Source organism: Sander vitreus, chromosome 10, assembly GCF_031162955.1.
Source record: "Sander vitreus isolate 19-12246 chromosome 10, sanVit1, whole genome shotgun sequence".
NCBI classification, from domain to species: domain Eukaryota; kingdom Metazoa; phylum Chordata; class Actinopteri; order Perciformes; family Percidae; genus Sander; species Sander vitreus.
In genome coordinates this window covers 30891083-30912683 of record NC_135864.1, presented here as the reverse complement: position 1 = coordinate 30912683, position 21601 = coordinate 30891083, and the positions used below count along the sequence as shown (strand labels likewise).

The window sequence follows — 21601 nt, the reverse complement described above, 5'->3', positions numbered from 1 at the left end:
TTTAGAAGTCTCCCAGCTAATCCTGCCTTGTAACTGACAGAAGTTGTAGAAACAGCCTTTCTTTTACTGTCTATGGAGCTAGCTAGCTGACATGATCTACATCTGAGCTACTGCGCATGTGCAAGTGCAATCAAAGATAATACAGTTCTTCTGTAGAAGAAGAAAAGAGGTCTCACTCTGTAGCTAAAACAGAGACCAGCTGAAAAGAGGATCTGCAGCAGTGAGAGAGAGCTGTGCGGTACAACAAAAATATGGTGTTTTTTGAAAATTAAACCATGTGAACCTATTCTGGTACAACCTCAAAATACAATTATGAACCTGGAAATGAGCATAATATGGGCGCTTTAACCTGTTTTTAATATCTGGCTGTCTTTTAAACAGCTTTTTTGTATATACCCGAAACCGGCTTTTTAAGGAGATTTTTAAGTGTTTTATTCACACCAGTGGTCCTCTTGTGCCCGTGCCCCTTGCAGCGCCCATCCTGGGCGTTGCGTTTTAACCCAAATCTAACCATAACCCAATTCTAACCCTAATCCTAAAACCAAGTCTTAACCCTCAAAAAGCCCTTTGAACTCGTGGGGTCCAGCATTTTGGCCCCACAAAGCTGTCTGGACCCCACAAGTATACTGTATTCCCGGTTTTTAGACCCCACAAATATAGTTCACATATAGCACACACACACACACACACACACACACACACACACACACACACACACACACAGGTTTGTGGCACTATCTTTGTGGGGACCCGCCATTGACATAATGCATTCCATACCCCCTTACCCTAACCTTAACCATAACAACTAAATGCCTAACCTTAACCCTTACCCTCACCCTAACCATAACCTCATTCTAACCCTAATCTTACAACCAAGTTAACCCTCAAACAGCCCTTTAAAGTTGTGGGTTCCAGCATTTTGGACCCAAAAAGCTGTCGGGACCCCACATGTATACTGGGCTCCCGGTTTTTGGACCCCACGAATATAGTTAAACAAGCCCACACACACACACACACACACACACACACACACACACACACACACACACACACACACACACACACACACCATTCAGATCCTGCAGAGGCATGCTGAAGTGATTCTGATGGGCTTGCTGAGCACATCTCTTTATCTGTCTCTGTCTCCCTCGGTGTCTCTTTATCTGCATTTTTCTCGTGGTGGAGCCTCAGACTGACGTTTTCAAACTCTTATAGACACAGAAATGAATTGACATTGAAAAAGAAACAGAAACCATGTGGCAGAATTGTTATCCAGTACATAGTGTAGAGTTCTTTACCTGTCCGAAATGATTTTGGTGATGATGGTGATTTTTAGCCTGACAAACCAGACCCACATCAAGATGTTGGGTCTGGGAACTCACCATTGGCAGGGCTCAATCCGAGGGGCGGGATAAACGGTTGTCTTTCAAATTCCCTCTGCACACAATAGGATAGTGCTACAACCAACCAGAGAAACACTTGATAGATTAATCATTTGCCGTATCAGGTCAGCAAAACTCAGAACACATCTTCCTTTTTTTAAGAATGACTTCAGTGCCGTTCTTTGTTCCTCCAAGTCTTCCAGAGTCGCGGCCAAAGCCAATTCGAAAGACTGCTGTTCGCCAGCAGCAGCAGCAGCCATCTTCTTTGTTTTCAAGTAGCAGGGAATTCATGTGGAACCGTCGCAACTCTACCGTCCTTATGTTAAGCCCGCCCACCGACTCTATACACGATGTGATTGGCCTGACCAGAGTTTGGTTTTTCCAGCTCGCAAGCCAACGGAGAGTTGCTAGACTGACCCTGCCTAGTCTAGATTTCTAGGCTAGGTGATTTTAGTATCTTGTAATATTTAGCATCACTGTCAAGGAAGGTGAATACAGGATCTTATTATCCAATACACATATTAGGTAGCCACAGTAACACAGCACATCAACATGTGGATGCAGGATTTTCCCCACAATTAAAAAAAGATCAAAAACTAAAGTGTATTGTGCTTGTATGCTGCTACATGTTATTTGTCATTTCCTCATTGAAAGTTATTAAAACCTAATTAGCAACCAAACTCTTTATTTGACAGCCAGTATTTCAAATGTTTGACTCACAATCCCTCATCATTCCTACCCCACCACAGTCCCTTCCTTGTTTTTCTGCTTCTCATCTGCCTGCTTACCACAAGGGAGCGCTGTTGTTCATGTTTGCACGTCACTTAAATGACGTCTGACATTACAGTGTGCATGAGAATCAAAACCAGAGGTGTAAGACAGGGCTGCTCTTACATCTCTGTGAAGTCAGTCACATCAGGAAGTGGCTTTTAGAAAAAACTTTCTGTTTCAGTTTGGGTGTTGATTCTTTCTTTTTTCTTCCTCTATAAGCACAAGTCTGACTGTCTGCTCTACAAACAGCATTACAATCCTGTACAGCTTTGATTATCAGGTGGAATTACTGTACGAAAGATTTGCAAAACGTAAAATTTGATTTTGAAGTATTCAAACACAATATTTATTGCTTGCCTGTTCAATTGTTCTCAAGTAGAGCAGATCTTTGGTACAGCAAGTTTGAAATCAGAAGTATAAACTAACTTAAACTTCAGACGATGACAACGACAAAATAAAAACATTTCAGAAAAATCATTTCTCACTGTAGAAAGATTGAAAAGTAACATCTCCTTATAAATCTACATGCAACAACTATTTAAACATGTTATCATTTCACATAAAGGGGACTCATGTAACAACTCACTATCTACTAATAAATCATTTAAATTAGAATGAACTTATCCTCGTGCAAGAATAGAGGAAAAAGATTAAAAGAACCAGCAGATCTTCACCTGAAGAAAAAAAAACATTTCTGAGTTGTACCAACTCAAAGCTAATTTTAAAAGGGGGAAAATGTATTTCATGAACAGGGGATTGGATGACTCAGTGTTCAGTTAAATCAACTGTATATTTCTATATGCACAGCAAATTAAATGATGACATTGTGAAGTTATTTTAAATAAACAGTTCTAAAAATAAATAGTTATATTGTATGTTTTAATCATTTAGTTGCTCATTTTCATGTGGTGCATGTCGACTGATTTGCTTTTGAAGGCCTTCAGTGTCTGCATGCTTAACCGATAAATACTATTAGAGATTTCAGAGACAAATTACTCTTTCATTCTGAAGCTAGAAACTAAATGTAAACGAATGGCTCCCAGAAGATTTCCTGAGGACAGGAGATAAGAAAAAATGTTTCATACTTTTTTGAAAACCTACGTACATGTGCCCACAATGCTCATTGACTCAGCCGTACTGTCTTATTAAGGGTCAGTGTTGTTATCACCATCATTCCCCATACACCATATGACAATAGTGACAATTCTTCATAGAAGACTTCAAGATGCTTAGAAGTGGGTATGTGTTTGGTTAGGAAAGGTCCTTTTATTGTTTGTGATGCACTTAAAAAATATTTATAGCTGATCAAAATACCACTACACCACTGGATAGAAAAATGTTTTTCCCATTTTGTCAACTGAGAAGACCTCTTCGGATGAAATATAGGCATTTAGTTATTAAATGGCTAAATGGAAGGGCATTTACAGTACATGTAATCTACCCTACCTACTACACATTTTACTTCATTATAATATATTTTCTTTTTTCTTTAATTATACCCTAAATCCCATTATTGGACAATTTACTTTTTTTTTTTTACCTGATGATGATGTTACATGAAAAGTTATGTAATCACTAAAGTTATTACGATGTGTATCCTCTGGGGAACAGAAAAGTCCATTCCAAATTTTTATGGCAGTCAGTCCAAAAAAAGAAAAGACATTTCACACGGAACTAAAAATATCAACCTGCTGATGACGATAGAGGAAAAGTCAAGGGATTACCACAGTAATTAGAAAACATCTTCTGGGGACCATGAGTGTCTACAAAATTTGGCGCCAATCTATCAAGTAGATGTCGAGCTATGTCACTGGATAAGTAAAAACATTGATCTGCTGGTGGCATTAGATAAATAGTGAAGACATAATCTGAGACATTAGGATTCATCCTCTGTGGACCTTGAATATTTGCATTAAATTTCGTGGCATTTCATTTAACAGATTTTGAGAAATTTCACACAAACCCAAACATAACTGCACAATTGAGCAAAAAGAAAAGTCAAAGGATCAATAAAAGTCAGTAGAATTTATCCTTTGGGGAATATAAATGATGTACAAAATTACATAGTAATCCATTCAGTAGTATGGGCCAAAGTGGTGGACTGAGCGATTGACAAACTGACATTGCTAACCTCAGAGCCACACCTCTAGAGTAGCTAAAAAAAACTCATTTATAAGAATGAGGGTATACTAAATATTAGAAACAACTCTTAGTGTAGCGTGATGCAATTCAACAGCACCACAAACTGCAACAATTAAATAACCATAAATAACCATAACATTGAATCAACTCTATCTTCTCTAAAACAACTCGAACAAAACGGAACCCCGACTCTTAAAAAATGACGTTCCCAGAACGATTCTGCATTCTCAATTGCGTTGTGAGGGAAATTTATTTTCCAGTGTTCGTGCATAACAGTCGCGTTTTAAAACACATGTTTAACGTCGTGAATTGAAACAAAACTACTTGGTTAGGTTTAGGAAAAGATGGTTGATTTGATGGATTCAAATAAGTACGTTTGTTACATTATATAACGTTACGTATATAAGTTAAGTATGTGACGTAAGTCGACGTTGACTGTTGGGTTCACACAGGACATGAACAGTGGTCTCCTGGGTGAAAGTCTTTTGTTTTTTTTAACTGTCCATCCACTCCGACCTACTCCCTATGTGGACTTTGGTGGACTTTGATTAGAAACGTATTTGTGATACATCAAGTACAAACGTTATCAAGGACAAAATATCTTTTCCTTAATACGTAATTGAGAATGCATTTTTTTTGTCTAGGAATGTAATTTTTAGGACATAGGCCTGTCAGAGTGTATTTTTAGTCGGCTTTGTTGAAGCCTACTTGCCAAAATCTATTTGCGTATACTGGACAACTGGGAAAAACATGTTAAAGAAATATATTGTATTCCATTCTAAATAATTATTTACACAATAGTAACTGTACTGCGTATTTCTTCTCATCAATTTAGCTGTATTTTTAAATACAAATACCGTAGATTTAGCACAGAACATACAGTCATAAAAGTACCTAAGATAAAAGCCAGATGGTACGTGTGGCATGTCTTTAGTTGGAACTTTAATATGCAAAAAAAGTGTGAAAAATATATTTTGTTCAGTTACTGTTATCATGCTTGCTCACGTCATATTCAGTGATGCTATCATGCTCTTCTGTTTACAGCCGAGGGTTCCACTATACAAATTTTATTTGCTGGTGAATATTCCGGTAGTCCTGACACTGAATGCCATTAATGTCGTGGTTATTCAGATTATTCCAGAGTTATAGTAACTACAGCTGTTCCGCAGCAGACTGTGTAAAAGCAGTTGTGTACCTTTAAATGCACTCTGCTATGCAGCTAGTGTTAGGTTAGCCTCTTCCTCTAAGGGAAGTTTCAGTGGTGAAAGGCAGGCACGCAATCTTATGCATGACTGTTTGTTTGTGCTAATCATTTTAGACCCTTTAGACAATCATTTTCCTTCATGCCATGACATTAAAATAATATTCTACATATAGGGGCTTTACTTCCAGACAACTCCATCAGTTCACAGTGTGGTAACTACCAGGACTGCTAACTCCCTGTTTAATTACATTTGTTACATTATATGTGCTGAATGGACACAAGAGCAATTTATAAAAAAACTTATCTCCATTCCAAAATCTTAAAATGATTGACTTCTTTACAATCACTTGTGCAATCTTCGCAAATACCTAAAATATAAACACATTTTGCTAAGCCTAAAAATGTATATCTGTCTCACAATCTCTGTTGTTTAGATATCAAAAGTCCCAACCGTACTTCAAAAGATGAAAAAAAGGCAGCAATCAAGGAGGCAACTTATGATGTAAACAGAGTGGTGTTGTAACTGCTGTGCTGTGCAACAGGGCTATGCAGTTACATAGTTTTTGAAAGGCACAGGCAAAAGTGTTAACAGCCACTTTGTGCTTGAGTCTGGTATGTTCCCCATACATCTGAAAGTTGGTTAGGGTTCTGTAGTAATGTTGTAATGACAGAGGTCCAGTAACAGTTGCTTGCTCCATTAGGCATATATGCCCTAAACAAATTACCATGAGGAGGATCTGTCAGTGCGATTCCCAAATGCCTCATACACAGTCCCACGTACACATCTTCAATGTAAACAGCTTTAACTTGTGCAGACGCCTCCAGTATTTTTTTGGGTAAATCCAGTGAGAACACATAGCCCAGTCCCAGGGCATACGGTGGGTAACTAGACTCAGGGAAGACAGACACCGGAAGAAACCACTTTGAGTTATGGTCTCTGAGAACAGAAGCACCCCTTGCCACCATTCCTGTCATGTAGAGATGTCGGGGGGCTTTCAAAAGCATGTCAACGAGGTTGTGGACATTGAGGAAGATGTCCGAGTCAATCTTCATGGCGTAGGAGGTGTTGGGGCAATGGGAGCTGAGCCATTCGAACATGACCATGGTTTTAATGGTGAGGTTATTGTAGCTGTCCAAGAAATCACTCTGGAGAATATCATGATGTCTCTGGCTTTCTTGTAACACCTACAAAGGGAGAGATAGGAGACTGAAATTGAAGCAGCAGTTAAATAATTACTTGGCCACGCTGGAAACAAGCTAGTAACCAGTTGTATAATTACACGTCCAGCAGATACAGAGCAATGGAGTCATGTTTCTGGTAGTCTATATCCTTGACGTTCCACTTCCAGGATTGCTCTGGTGCCGCAGGAAATTCCAATGCACGTATGTCCGTTTCCTTCCACTTTCTTTGTGTTGGCATTCTAAACTCCGGTGGATTATGAGGACTATGGTTGACTACTCCTCTGATCTCTGCAGGGAAAATTGAGACAGCTAGCTAGACATCTGTTTATTCTGAGTTTTCTCTTGCACAACTATTTTACAGCGGCTCCCTGCAGACCTTAGCGCCGAGCACGTTTTTCTCCCATCCCGGAATGCTGTCTGTCTGGGAGCGTGCCTATGTTCCCACCTTTCCAAGATTTTTTTTTTTCACTGAAAATTAGGCCCTATGTTCCCACATTTCCTTTTTCATAAATTTGTATCAGATTTGATCCCCCTAACCCTAACCCTAAAAAATGTTGTGGGAGGATAGGGCTTAAATTGAAGGGAAATGTAGGAACACAAGACCTCATTTTCAAAAAAAAGTCCTAGAAATGTGGGAACATTGGGCTGTTGGAACATAGGGCCTAATTTTAAGAAAAATCTTATAAATGTGGGAACATAGGGCTTTGGGAACATAAGGCTGTAAAAATTCTTAGAAATGTGGGAACATATGGCTGTAGGACCATTGGGCTGTGGGAACATAGGGCTGACCCCATGTGGAGTAGCCAGACCCTCCTCTGCTCCACGGCGTGTGGATGGTCTGGCAAAGCGAGACTATGTTTGTGGTGACCTGGTGAGTGTAAGTCAAATATTTACTCTCCTTTCAGGTCTGGTCTTCTGGTTTTGAAATACCTGGTTCATTAGCGCTAAATGCTCCACTGTGTTTACCAGCTAGTCGCTAACTTTGTTTGTTGCTGGGCAGGTAGCGTGCAGTGAGTTTATCAGAGCTTTTTCGCCAAAAACGGCTGCCTGCTGCTGCTAGAGAGCGGTGAGACTGAAACAAAGTCACTGGCCTGAAAACCAAAACTGAAAGACGTGGCCCATAACTGTAGCCTATAAATCAAATCCAAAGCTCCCTTTAAATAAGAGACCCTTTTTTTTGGAAAATATAGGCCGAAGAAGGTATTATAACTTTAAAGGATATGTATACGGTGGTCCTATACTTAAATCATTCACTTTGCTAAAGGAGCAATATGATATACCTCAGAACCAAATTTGGAGATACTTTAGATTAGATTATTTATCTACTGTGTGACTCTGACACACAACTTAGTGAAATACTCAAATGCCATTATTTTTTATAAGGAAGCTTCGATATACTACTCTTTTTTTGCCCAACAGACGAGCAGATAAGAGGCCTCAAATGAATAAAAAAAAAAAGAGTCATTCAGTGATGTAATTAAGTGCTATTCTATTCCGAACCCCCTAGAAAAAACTCACTGGCTGAGGGGAACTACAAAGATGGGTAATAATTTGCTGTGAGTTTGTCACTGCTTTCACAATACATATCATGATTTGATCCATTAATATAAAAAAATATTGATTAGTGCAGCTCTAATGTTTCAATGCATTAGGAGACAGACAGCAGTCACACGTTCTTTATGTTGTCCTCATGCCACAGCATTCAGTACACACAAACCAATTTAACCAGCTCAAAATCTTACCCATAACCCCATAGCTCTCTGAAGTACATTTTGTTTGAATGCAGCTCTAACCTTGCACCTCAACCTTAATTTCTCTGCTCTGATTACCTTGTGAGTTTCACATTCTCTGAAGCATCTTCTGTACTGCATTCTCATGTTGGTCTCTTTAATTTGCAAACAGCGAGAACTGAAATGCACTTGGATTTACCCCCAAAGGACCCCTGGAATGTCTCTGGAATGTTTTGCCCCTTTCTTGTTTAACGGTGTGTTTTTTTTCAAAGTAGAAAGGGATAGAGAATTCAGTTATTTCAAAAATCAACTCACTTGCTCCTTAATGGTTTCTGTCCCATCTTGCTCTTTGGACAGTCCCAGCAGGAAGTAGTGGCTGACCACTCTGCCAAGCACAGTAGTTTCTTTGCCCCACGTGTTGCGGATTATGTCACGGGCCTCTCTGTTGTGGGGTGCGACTGGGATCATAAGAACCAAGAATGGGCTTTCCTGCTGACATCTATGGGGTTCGTCCAAAACGAAACCATACCGTTGCGGGTACGCAACAAAATATGCTGAAGTGCCATCTGGGGCATCTGGGGAGACCTGTGTAAGCAGAGGTTGGTATTTTGAGTGTTGCACCTTGATAGTACAGGATTTGTCGTTGTTTTTTTTTCTTTTCTACCCTCTAATATTAGCTTCTGTTGAAATATGGAGCTATCAAGATGTGTTCAGACAAAAGTTTGTGCAAATTTTACTGCTGGACTGTTTGTGCAGTCTGCGTTTATTCCAAAATAGCCAATTGTAAAGTCTGTACAGATGTTAGCTTTAGCTAGCTAGCAACGTATGTATGTGGAAAGTGTCTGTGTGTGTCTCAGAAGTTGTAACACTCTAATTCACACATCCTAGGGCAAAATGATATCTATTCGTGCCCACTTGTGTCTTTCCACCGACTTTGTGTGCAATTGTGTTGTGTCTAAAGTCCGATATGCGTTCTGTGTGAACACGCCATGTTAGACAATCTCCTGTATTGGCACTAAATAGCAACTTGTTAGCATTTACGTATAATTAGCTAATTTCAAAGATCTAATTTTGCTGCCTGGATTTTAAATAGTTGAAAATTGACAGCTGAGTGTTAAACAGTCTGTCTTGACAATTAAAAAGTATCGCTGGATTCAACAATTCGACAATTTTATGGTACTATAACAGCAGCATGATGACATTTTAACCACCTAAATTAAAAATTCCGTGTGTTATTTATATCAAACTTGTGATGTCATCAAGTATAAAGTCTGGAGCTGCTCCATAGACAATGAATGAAAGACTGATTGTGTTTTAGTTTTTATACCCAAATGAGCTTCATTCTATATTAGTCTTCTAAGTTCTGAAACATAATAATGTACCTGTATATTCAGAACATTCCCCTGGGTGCTATTAGTGTCAACATATTTCCTAATGCATTGTCTGTGGAGCAGTTCCATTTTATAATTGATGACACAAATGTATGAATTCAAAAAAAATTAAAGATTATGTTTTGGGTATTTTTGGCCTTCAGGACAGCTGAAGACATGAAAGCAGAAAGAGAGGAGGAATGACATGCAGCAAAGGGCCACAGGTAGGAGGAGTAAACCTCTATATATATATATATATATATATACAGTATATACCTCTACCAACTGAGCTATCCGGGCGCACAAACATAGTTCCTCTTTAACAGTGATGTGTTAATGCTGATGACTAAATGAGATCTCTTATTAACAGATGTTGTGGCTTTTTCCTGTCATGTTGACAGCTGCCTTTGTTTCAAGATGACACTGAATATACTTACACTGTGGACTGTAGTAGTCTTATTGCTGTAAGATTGGCTTGAATGTGAGTGTGTCATCCAAAACTTCAAAGGCCATGATACTTTGGGGCTCGAATTGTAGAACATAATTAACGTTACCATCACGAGTAACAGTATCCAAAAACACAACCATCGTCTAGGTCTTGTCCATGGAGTCTTTTCACTGCCAAGACAAAAATGAAAGTTGATATCTTTATTGCCTCTTAACTGCACATCAGAAGCACTTTACTATCCATTACTCGATTGGAATCAGGAAGCACTTTGCTAATATTGCCTCTTCCTTGACCAGTAATGTAGGCGTCCCTCATTAGCTGTGATTAATGTGTAGCTGTTTAGAGCAAAGGAAGGAGTCTCTGCAGGAGGCAGGAGATCTGCATCCATCAGAAACCACCACAACCGCGAGCTTACTGCAAGCACTAAAACATTTGCAGAGAAGAGTGTGATGTATGTTAACACATTGTACATATTGATGCTTGAACATGCTTTACAAGCTTTTCTATAGACTGTAGGCATATTCTATTTACTACGTAGCCTTCATGGAACATATACAGCAATCAATCAACAGAATCAAGAAGCTCCAAAACGACATTCACTTCTCAAGTGAACCTGAAAATGAGCATAATATGATCACTTTAATAAAATATATACATAAATTTAGCAGAGGCGGCTTGTCAATAGAGGGCGCTGGGACGCCGCCTGCATCAAAATTCCAGAAATATAAATGTATATAAAAATTAAAATAAAAAATAAAATAGTTTACTCATACGATGTGCCGGCTGGTAGTAAGAGCCTCAGCAGTAAATAAAAACTGGCTTTAATCGGTTAACTATTTTCTATGTTTCAATATGTTTGATGCGGTTTCAGGGGCAGGGACGCCGGACAAATGGGTGTCTATGTCATAGACATATATAAAATGGACCAACAGATCCTGTTGCTCTGGACGGAGACTAGTGGAAAAGGATATTGGAAGCACTTTTCCGGTGATGGCTGAGCGTTACTGCGCAGCCTACAACTGAGCTTGAAGACGTAAATGTGACGTGATCAACCTGTCTGAAAGTTGGAAGTCTTCTGGTAGCTGTGCCAAGAGAAATCTCAATCATTCCCAATCTTGCAGAGACGGAGAACGTAGGTACATGTAAGGAGATAACATAGGCACAGGCTAATTATTGCTAACTAAAATGCTAGTTAACAGTAGTAATTAATTAAATTAAACAGCGAATGTAAGTCGAAACTGCCTGCGAGCTTCTCCTGTACTATACGGTAATTCCTCTACTGTGCGACAGTAAGTCGCGTGGTGATGACACAATCGTTAGCCTATTTTTACAAAAAAACGTCTGCTACGGAGCCATAATGTGAGGTACAAGGTAATGGAGCCTTTTATACATTGTCGTGTTTCTTTAGAAATAAACAATTGACAAGTAGAGTCTTTAAACGCTTCAGATGTAAAGTTATTCGCTGTCAAAGTGGCGCCAAAATGAATGGCAGTCAATGGAATGCTAACGGGAGGTGATGGCTTGGTAGCATCAAAATGGCGCCATAGGAGCTACGCGTTCCGGGGAGAGGCTTACCTAGTAATGGCCAAATTAAGCTTCGTGAAGCATTGTCTTTATTTTCTGAGCCCACTAGATGGCGATCTCTGTTCAACAAAGGGTTGAGAATACACTGAATTGCAATGCCTTAGGCCTTTCTTTTAAAACCAAGACCACCATCTAATGGGCTCAGAAAATAAAGAAAATGGTTCACGAAGCTTCATTTGGCCATCACTAGGCTGACCTCCTTGGTCTATGTCAGTCCTTAAACTTTCGGCCAGCATGTGACCTGAAGCTGGTCTCTAATTGGTTTCTTAAAGATTCTCCTCCGGGCGCAGGTTGCTGTATTCCTGGCGAATCAGAATTGGATACATGTTATTTTATCCAATCTGATTGGTTCTCGACACCTGTCATTCAACTTTACGCTACTAGCGCAGGCGATACCGTCACTCTGCCAAAACCTTGCAAGTTGAGAAATCACACAGTGACACAGATCACTTTCCCAGAGAAAATGGCAGCAGTTAAACCACATTCTGTCATTGATTTACAAAAAAAACCTCTCACAAGACGTTTGCTGGAAGAAAAAAAGAGGATAAAGGATTTCGGAGCGGACCAACCCAATTTCCAAATCCAGCAGCAGGCTGAGGCCAGTGACCAGAGCTACAAACGGAGTTGGCTGGCTTGATGTGATGTTAGCAATGCTTTTTCTTTTCCCTGTATATTATTTCAAAGTGTCTGCACTGAGGTTTTGTGGACAACAACGGGGGTAAGAGTCGACCTAAAACATCTCTCTGAAAAATACAAACGTCATGAAAGGTCGCAGCCATCTTGATAATAGCATGAAGTTAACGTTTTTTGGCAGAGTTAGCACTGCTATATGACTAGCTAGATGAAGGCTACAGGATTAGCATTAAGCGTGTTTTACAGTAACCGCAGCCCAGCTGGCGCGCGCATCTGTGACGTCATGGGATCGCCATGACTATTTATACCCGCGCTGGTGCTCGTGACACTAGTTGCAGTCTTCTCCTGAACAGAGGTGGCGCTAATGAGCAAAGGCTACCGACGTTGCTCTTTCTACGGACTAGAAGAAGAAGAAAAAGGTAAACAACAACAGAACTGGCAGCAGCATTGACGTGGGGTGCCAATGAGGTGTTCAGAGGAAAATACAAGATGTGTACCCAAATGCCCACTACATCCACTGCTACGCACATCAGCTCAACCTGATAATGCAACAGGCCACAGAATTTCTTTTCTAACATTGCCACACTAACACTGCCAGCTTTGTTTCTAAGTCACCCAAGCGAACATGTTTTCCGGATAAAGTGGTTGCCCATAGACTGCTTTCATATCCGTGCCATCAGTACTGTTTTTGAGGACAGAGAGGATCTCACTTGCTGTTTTGAGAGCATACAAGACTCGGGTGACTTTGACCCCAATACTGTCAGTTATGTCTGAAGGAAAGGAGAGGAAAATGTATGTTCAAGTAGTTAACATGCTTTTTGGTAGTGGGTGGGAGGATATAGATAGATAGATAGTAGATATAGTAGGAGGATAAAAACTCAGTCAAAGTCACTATCTTCTTATGTTTGTAACTTGAATCTTTGTCTTGCTCTAAATACAAAATACATAGTTGTTTATTAAATAAAGTAGTGCTGGTTGATTTGACCAGTTTCAAAGTACTGCTTTGTATTTATTTGCCCCCCCAAAAAATGATATTTAGACAATATCAATCCAGCGCAGCTGCTCATTTTCCCGTCACATGGCTCTTGCTTGTATGTCGTCATAGTCTACTGGCTTTGTGGTTAGTCTTTCAACAGCAGCAGATAACACGCAGGAGTACAGTTCACACAACCTGTAGTGTGTCAACAGCCCAGAAATTCCTCATCTCCACATTTATTAAAATTTGCAGTATTACCTCTCATGCATTTTTTTGGGGGCATAAATCACATGCATGTGGAATGAATATGTCAATAGAAATATCAATGTATACATTTAGCTTAAATATACTGGCAAAACAATCTCCCATGTGAGGCGAGCTGCACAATTATCTTAAAGGTGCTTATGACATGTATTTAGGCGAAATTCAATGCGTTTTTGTGACTCACTGATGTTTGCTAAAGCATATAATTGTACATTGTATGTATTGTACAGATTGAACCGAGGAAAAAAACTCTTTTTGTGTTGATGTATTTAGATTTTTACTTTTTTTGCAGTATGTGATTATATATATATAAAAAATGGAAAACATGAATGTAACAAAATTAAGAAAATATCACCAAAAGATATGGTACTGTATGCAAATTATTAATATTATTATTATTGTTGTGTTATGTGCTTTTCTCTGCAGAAAAACAAGATTTTGTTGGTATTATTCATTGTCAGCTAGAAATGATGTTTCGTTTTCCTTTTGAATACTCAATTAAAGATTACAGCCACAAAGTCATAAATGTACATTAGACATGAGCTCTCATGTTTGTTGGGAGTGGAGTCTCTACTGCAATCAATCGGTCTGATCCATTTTAATAATAAGCCGGACAAGATGTCTTATAAAAGCTTTCATCTTTATGAAGCACACTGAGCCTTGGACTTTACTGTACTGTACGATCCTTTTTAAAGTCGATACATTTTGAACAAACTAAATTAAAATGTGGACTTACCCTTTGGAAGCAGAGCTCTCCTGCATTTTCGAAAAAGGCAGAGAATGATTTCCGACTGTTGTGACAGCTACAGCGAGCTAGCAGACAGACAGTAGGTACGAATGAGGATGTTGATGTGGAAGTCTAACTGAACAAATGCATTGTGGTTTGTGTGGTTATGTATGTCAGACCAGCACACAGGCCCTTTTTCTGAGCACTCACAGACAGCTCTGGATGTGATGACAAGTACAAAAACATAATATGTATGCTGTTGTTAGATATGCTTTATAATTGCGCGCAAAGAGTGTTGTGATTTAAGAGGGAGCATAGACTCAATGCTCAAGTCACACATGACTCAACAAGCATCTTAGGACTTTGACTCATTATTGTAACATAATTGCATTTACCAGAAACTACTTTTTTTTTTATCCTGTTTTAACTCTTTCTCTGTTATGCCCACCATCCACTAGAAACTAAAGCCTGACACCATCTCACATCTAAAGAAAATCTGTGACGTGGAATCGCTTGAAAAGTCGCCTGGTGTAAGGTCGGCATTGCAGATGTTAACCCTTCTGTTGTCTTCCCGTCAACCATGAACTTGTTTTCCTTCCTGCTCAAAATTGAAAATGAACTTTTTTCCAATTATTTGTATTTGTCACTTTTCTCAACGCTTTTTAATTCATGATCAATAAACCTAATTTATATGACATTATACCTACTTTTTGAGTTGGAAAAAAAAAGCAGAAATTATGAATTATTTTGACTAATTAAGATCAGAGGATGTTGAGTGGATAACCACAGACTGGTACATGTCAAAGTTTGGGTCAGGATGCTGTTTTGAAACCATTAAAAAAGAAAGTTTTTCAAATGCTATGAAATAGCAATCAATTAATTTTACCTGCGAACAATGTTGCATCTAGGTTCCATACAACGTACATGCATGCATCCAAGTTATTTGGGGCAATTTGGTTGAAAGAAACCCATATTTCTGATATAAAAAAAACTTTAAAAACGGGTCAAATATTAACACAAGGGTTAATACTTGCAATTTCTAGTTTTTTACATGGTCAACTCAAATCTTCTATTGTTGTATTTAATGTAGCTCAACTGAAGCATTTTCTGCGTTGAAAGACATAATATTAAAGGATAACTTCAATATTTTTCAACTTGGACCCAACATTTTCTGACGTTTGTCCTGTATTGACTGGTGCAGCCGGGCGCTGCGATACAGGCTACATTGTAACCACTCAGGGCATTCGTGCACCGTCAATTACCGTCCACTAAAAGTGCTTGTTTTTGACACTGACAGGCTCATATTATTGGTTTTAAGTGTCTGACAAAAAATCTGAGAAATACATCTTTTTCGCCGTTTCATCACTAGAAATGTAACTGTAGCAGGCATCTCACTATCACTAACGTTATCCACATTCATATTTAGACGCAACAACTGACATATTCAGCTACAAAAAAGCCTGCAAGTCGGAAGTTAGAATGGAAGTACAGAGTCGTTGTGCTATGAAGTTGATACAGCGTCTTGTCTCATTGGTGTAAACTGGCAGGTTTCAGAACGGTGCAGACCGGTGTGTTGCAAGTTGCTCCAAGTTTACACTCGTCTCATCCAGAATCTTTTGTCTGAACTGGACTTTACGGCGCTGCGAAGATTCGACTGTGAGACTGGCAGTCGAATCAGGCTCTTTCCATCGAAGCATCGGATATTCGACTATTCGGGGTCGCCCCTAGTTAAAGGTGCCGTAGGTAGGATTGCGAAGATCCAGGACTTAGTCAAAAAATGTGAACATCGGCAACTTCTCAGTCCCTCGCCCCTTTCTGCTAAAGCCCAAAATGGTGTCCTAAGCCCCTCCCCTCACAAGGGAGAATGAATGCGTGTGCATGAGCAGTGATTAACACACAGTTAGGCACCCCCCATGGCCCTGATTGGTGCATCTGAACAGGGAGCTGTGGATTTTTGCAAATCACACTACAGGCTGTAGGTGGTGCCAGAGGAGCCGGATTTTTTTTTTAATTCAGTCAGTTTCAGCAAAGATGACAGAAAGTTAGTTTTATAAGTCTTACCTACTGCACCTTTAAGTCACTATTTATAGCTGAATAAGGTAACACAATGGTGACTAGAATGGAGTGAACACCTTTGCATTTCCAGTATTATTATCACGAACTGGTGTCTGCAGTTACATTCTTGGGTAGCGGCACAGTAATCAAATTTTTGGGAGGGGAGTTTCTTTCTTATTGCTGTGTTTCTCCCACCTCTTATCTGCACTATAAAGATAATGTGTGTATCATTTTCTCGTAATACAATTATGGCATTCGTGACATCTGAGTGACGTCTGCGACAGCGTTACTGCTGAGATAAAATGTCACAGATGTCACAGTCAGCATACATTTTCTTTGAAAATACAATGATACATTTGTAATATAGAGTATTTATTAGTTAAGTTCTTAGTAACTTCAGGTGTGTGGTTTATGAGTAATATATTAGTGACTCACTGGATGATAAGATATATGAAGAGAGGTTATGGAAACCTTCTAAAGCCTTTATGCCACATCTATCCAATCTCCAGTGTATGAGGGACTTTCTATGTGAATATGTCATCTTCTGTTAGATATTATATATGAGCTATCATATATAGCTCATATGACAGAAGTACATGCATTAGGGTAGGGTTTATTGCTTGTTTGAAATACTAGTGTCAGGCGATTATCTTTACAATGATATTATTTAACCCTTGTTGTCGCTTCTGTCATACTGTAAAAGTTTGATAGCAATTACGGAAGATTATTTTGTGGGCATTTTAGGCCTTTATTTCTATAGGACAGCTTAGACTTGAAAGGGAAGAGAGAGGGGGAATGACATGGTGGCCGCTGCGTCGAGGAGTAAACCTCTATATATGGGTGCTCACTCTACCAGGTGAGCTAACAGGCGCCCTTGTTTCTTTTTTAAATGCATTAAGATTAAGGAATTTGAAACAGAAAAAGTATAAACTACAATTTTGACAAAGTAACTAAGGAATTGTGAAGGAAGAGCATCTACTGCTACCACTCTGTCTCCTAGAAATTCTGTTTATATCCAACAGTACTAATTTGCAACATGGATTATGGAGACTGTCCTCCTCCGAAAAACGCTCTAATACTCCAATAGGTCTTTGTTCAAGCAGCAATTACGACTCATATTAACGTTTATTTAAAGTTTATAGCGGCACCGCCCTCTAGTGGCCTCCCGTAATTATTACGGTAGCAAAGTAATATGTAAGATGAAAAAATGTATAACAGCGTCAAATTCCTTGGAAGGAGGCAGGTTGGGGTGGTGGATGGTTCAAACAAACAGGACTTTCACCCAGGAGACCGGGGTTTGGGTCCCATTTGAAAATAAAAGTTTGGCGAGTATTTGTTTTACTTTACGGAGCAAACGGAGCTATGTCACGTTCAGCATCACGTGCGTAACCCAAAGTTATGTCTGATTTCAACCCAAACCCCAATCTTTTTCTAAACTCTAAAAGTAGTTTTGGTGCCTAAACATAACCACACTGCAACGTTTTACAAGTTTACGGAACAACGTCACATTCTGCGTCACGTTCATACTCGGAACTTAAGTGACACAACAGATTTTTTTAACCCAAATCAAGATCTTTTTCTAAACTTAACTAAGTAGTTTTGGTGTCTAAAGCCGTCTACACATAATCCGCGGTAGAACCACAAGGTAGGGTAATTAGTTGAGGCTTGAAAGCTCATCAGTAACTAGGTCAAAGTTGAAATAATTTGAAATATGAGTGCAATGCTCGGCGCAAATCCGAGGGGTGGAGACACCAAGGGTAGCGCTGAGCCTGCACCTAGTTGGGCCGCACAGCTCTCCCCAGAGGAAAACCATGGCACCCCAGTGCAGTGCAGTTTTACCGCGGATCATGTATAGGCGGCTTAAACCTAATCAAGTAGGTTTTGTACCAAAACATAACAAAACTGTGAACGTTTCACAATGTTAACAATGTGTTTTAAACCACGACCGTTAGGTTCTGTTGTTTGGATACCCATCCATCCATCCATCCATCTTCATCCGCTTATCCGGGGTCGGGTCGCGGGGGTAGCAGCTCCAGCAGGGGACCCCAAACTTCCCTTTCCCGGGCCACATTAACCAGCTCCGACTGGGGGATCCCGAGGCGTTCCCAGGCCAGGTTAGAGATATAATCCCTCCACCTAGTCCTGGGTCTCCCCCGAGGCCTCCTCCCAGCTGGACGTGCCTGGAACACCTCCCTAGGGAGGCGCCCAGGGGGCATCCTTACCAGATGCCCGAACCACCTCAACTGGCTCCTTTCGACGCAAAGGAGCAGCGGCTCTACTCCGAGCTCCTCACGGATAACTGAGCTTCTCACCCTATCTCTAAGGGAGACGCCAGCTACCCTCCTGAGGAAACCCATTTCGGCCGCTTGTACCCTGGATCTTGTTCTTTCGGTCATGACCCAGCCTTCATGACCATAGGTGAGGGTAGGAACAAAAACTGACCGGGTAGATTGAGAGCTTTGCCTTCTGGCTCAGCTCTCTTTTTCGTCCAACGGTGCGATAAATTGAATGTAATACCGCACCTGCTGTGCCGATTCTCCGACCAATCTCCCGCTCCATTGTCCCCTCACTCGCGAACAAGACCCCAAGGTACTTGAACTCCTTCACTTGGGGTAAGGACTCATTCCCTACCTGGAGAAGGCACTCCATCGGTTTCCTGCTGAGAACCATGGCCTCCGATTTAGAGGTGCTGATCCTCATCCCAGCCGCTTCACACTCGGCTGCGAACCGATCCAGTGAGTGCTGAAGGTCACAGGCCGATGATGCCATCAGGACCACATCATCTGCAAAAAAGCAGCGATGAGATCCCTCAGCCCACCGAACTGCAACCCCTCTCCACCCCGACTACGCCTTGATATCCTGTCCATAAATACTACAAACAGGATTGGTGACAAAGCGCAGCCCTGGCGGAGGCCAACTCTCACCTGAAACACAGCTCTCGCTTTGGTCGTACAGAGATTGGATGGCCCTGAGAAGGGACCCCCTCACCCCGTACTCCCGCAGCACCTCCCACAGTATCTCCCGGGGCACCCGGTCATACGCCTTCTCCAGATCCACAAAACACATGTAGACTGGTTGGGCATACTCCCAGGCTCCCTCCAGGATCCTTGCGAGAGTAAAGATCTGGTCCGTTGTTCCACGACCAGGACAGAATCCGCATTGTTCCTCTTCAACCTGAGATTCGACTATCGACCGAACCCTCCTTTCCAGCACCTTGGAGTAGACTTTACCAGGGAGGCTGAGAAGTGTGATACCCCTGTAATTGGCACACACCCTCTGGTCCCCCCTTTTTAAAAAAGGGGAACCACCACCCCGGTCTGCCACTCCTTAGGCACCGTCCCAGACTTCCACGCAATGTTGAAGAGGCGTGTCAACCAAGACAACCCCTCCACACCCAGAGCTTTAAGCATTTCTGGACGGATCTCATCAATTCCTGGGGCTTTGCCACTGTGGAGTTGTTTAACTACCTCAGCAACCTCCACCAGGGAAATTGATGCCAATCCCCCTCATCCTCCAGCTCTGCCTCTACCATAGAGGGCGTATTAGTCGGATTTAGGAGTTCCTCAAAGTGCTCCTTCCACCGCCCTATTACCTCCTCAGTTGAGGTCAACAGCATCCCATCCTTACTGTGCACAGCTTGGATGGTTCCCTGCTTCCCCCTCCTGAGGTGGCGAACGGTTTTCCAGAAGTACCTTGGTGCCGACCGAAAGTCCTTCTCCATGTCTTCTCCGAACTTCTCCCACACACGCTGCTTTGCGCTCTTTCACGGCAGAGGCTGCAGCCCTTCGGGCCCTTCGGGTACCTTGCAACTGCCTCCGGAGTCGTCTGGGGATAACATATCCCGGAAAGACTCCTTCTTCAGTCGGGACGGCTTCCCTGACCACCGGTGTCCACCACGGTGTTCGTGGGTTACCGCCCCTTGAGGCACCTAAGACCCTAAGACCACAGCTCCTCACCGCAGCTTCAGCAATGGAAACTTTGAACATTGTCCACTCGGGTTCAATGCCCCCAGCCTCCACAGGGATGCACGAAAAGCTCCGCCGGAGGTGTGAGTTGAAAGTCTGTCGGACAGGGGCCTCCTCCAGACGTTCCCAATTTACCCGCACTACCCGCTTTGGGCTTACCAGGTCTGTCCAGAGTCTTCCCCACCCCTGACCCAACTCACCACCAGATGGTGATCGGTTGACAGCTCCGCCCCTCTCTTCACCCGAGTGTCCAAAACATATGGCCTCAGATCAGATGAAACGATTATAAAATCGATCATTGACCTTTGGCCTAGGGTGCTCTGGGTACCAAGTACACTTATGAGCATCCCTATGTTCGAACATGGTGTTCGTTATAGACAATCCATGACTAGCACAGAAGTCCAACAACAAACAACCACTCTGGTTTAGATCAGGGAGGCCGTTCCTCCCAATCACGCCTCTCCATGTGTCTCCATCATTACCCACGTGTGCGTTGAAGTCCCCCAGCAGAACTATGGAGTCCCCGACTGGAGCCCCATGCAGGACTCCACTCAAGGTCTCCAAGAAGGCCGAATACTCTGAACTCTTGTTTGGTGCATATGCACAAACAACAGTCAGAGTTTTCCCCCCCACAACCCGCAGGCGTAGGGAGGCGACCCTCTCGTCCACCGGGTTAAACTCCAACGTAGCGGCGCCAGCCGGGGCTTGTGAGTATCCCCACACCCGCCCGGCGCCTCACACCCTGGGCAACTCCGGAGAAGAAAAGAGTCCAACCCCTATCCAGGAGTATGATTCCAGAACCAAGACTGTGCGTAGAGGTAAGCCCCACCAGATCTAACCGGTAGCGCTCCACCTCCCGCACAAGTTCCGGCTCCTTCCCCCACAGAGAGGTGACATTCCACGTCCCCCAGAGCCAGCCTCTGCTGCCCGGGTCTGGTCCGTCGAGGCCCCTGACCTTCACTGCCACCCATGTGGCAGCGCACCCGACCCCAGCGGTTCCTCCCACAGGTGGTGGGCCCATGGGATGGAGGGATGTCCGCCACGTAGCTTTTTCGGGCTGTGCCCGACCGGGCTCCGTGGCAAACCCGGCCACCAGACGCTCGCTGACGAGCCCTCTATCTGGGCCTGGCTCCAGACGGGGGCCCCGGGCTTCCTCCGGGCAGGGTCA

The 21601-nt window shown here is 42.0% G+C and overlaps 1 protein-coding gene across 1 annotated transcript; it reads right to left on the bottom strand.

Annotated features, from left to right (window-relative positions):
* Positions 1 to 2334: 2334 nt before the first annotated feature.
* On the bottom strand, positions 2335 to 14553 carry LOC144524677 (beta-1,3-galactosyltransferase 1-like). The gene is made up of 4 exons (XM_078261102.1): positions 14423 to 14553; positions 10219 to 10399; positions 8727 to 8996; positions 2335 to 6684 (listed from the first exon to the last, which is right to left on the bottom strand). Exons 1-4 carry the CDS (start codon positions 14446 to 14448, stop codon positions 6085 to 6087), a joined length of 1077 nt encoding a protein of 358 aa, XP_078117228.1. The 5' UTR covers positions 14449 to 14553; the 3' UTR covers positions 2335 to 6084.
* Between the last annotated feature and the right edge of the window lie 7048 nt (positions 14554 to 21601).

Coding starts and splice junctions, on each gene's coding strand:
- LOC144524677 (XM_078261102.1), bottom strand. CDS start 14,448: ATGCAGGAGAGCTCTGCTTCCAAAGG. Junction 10,400..14,422: donor GAGAGCTCTGCTTCCAAAGG/GTAAGTCCACAT, acceptor TTGTCTTGGCAG/TGAAAAGACTCCATGGACAA. Junction 8,997..10,218: donor AGACTACTACAGTCCACAGT/GTAAGTATATTC, acceptor CTGCTTACACAG/GTCTCCCCAGATGCCCCAGA.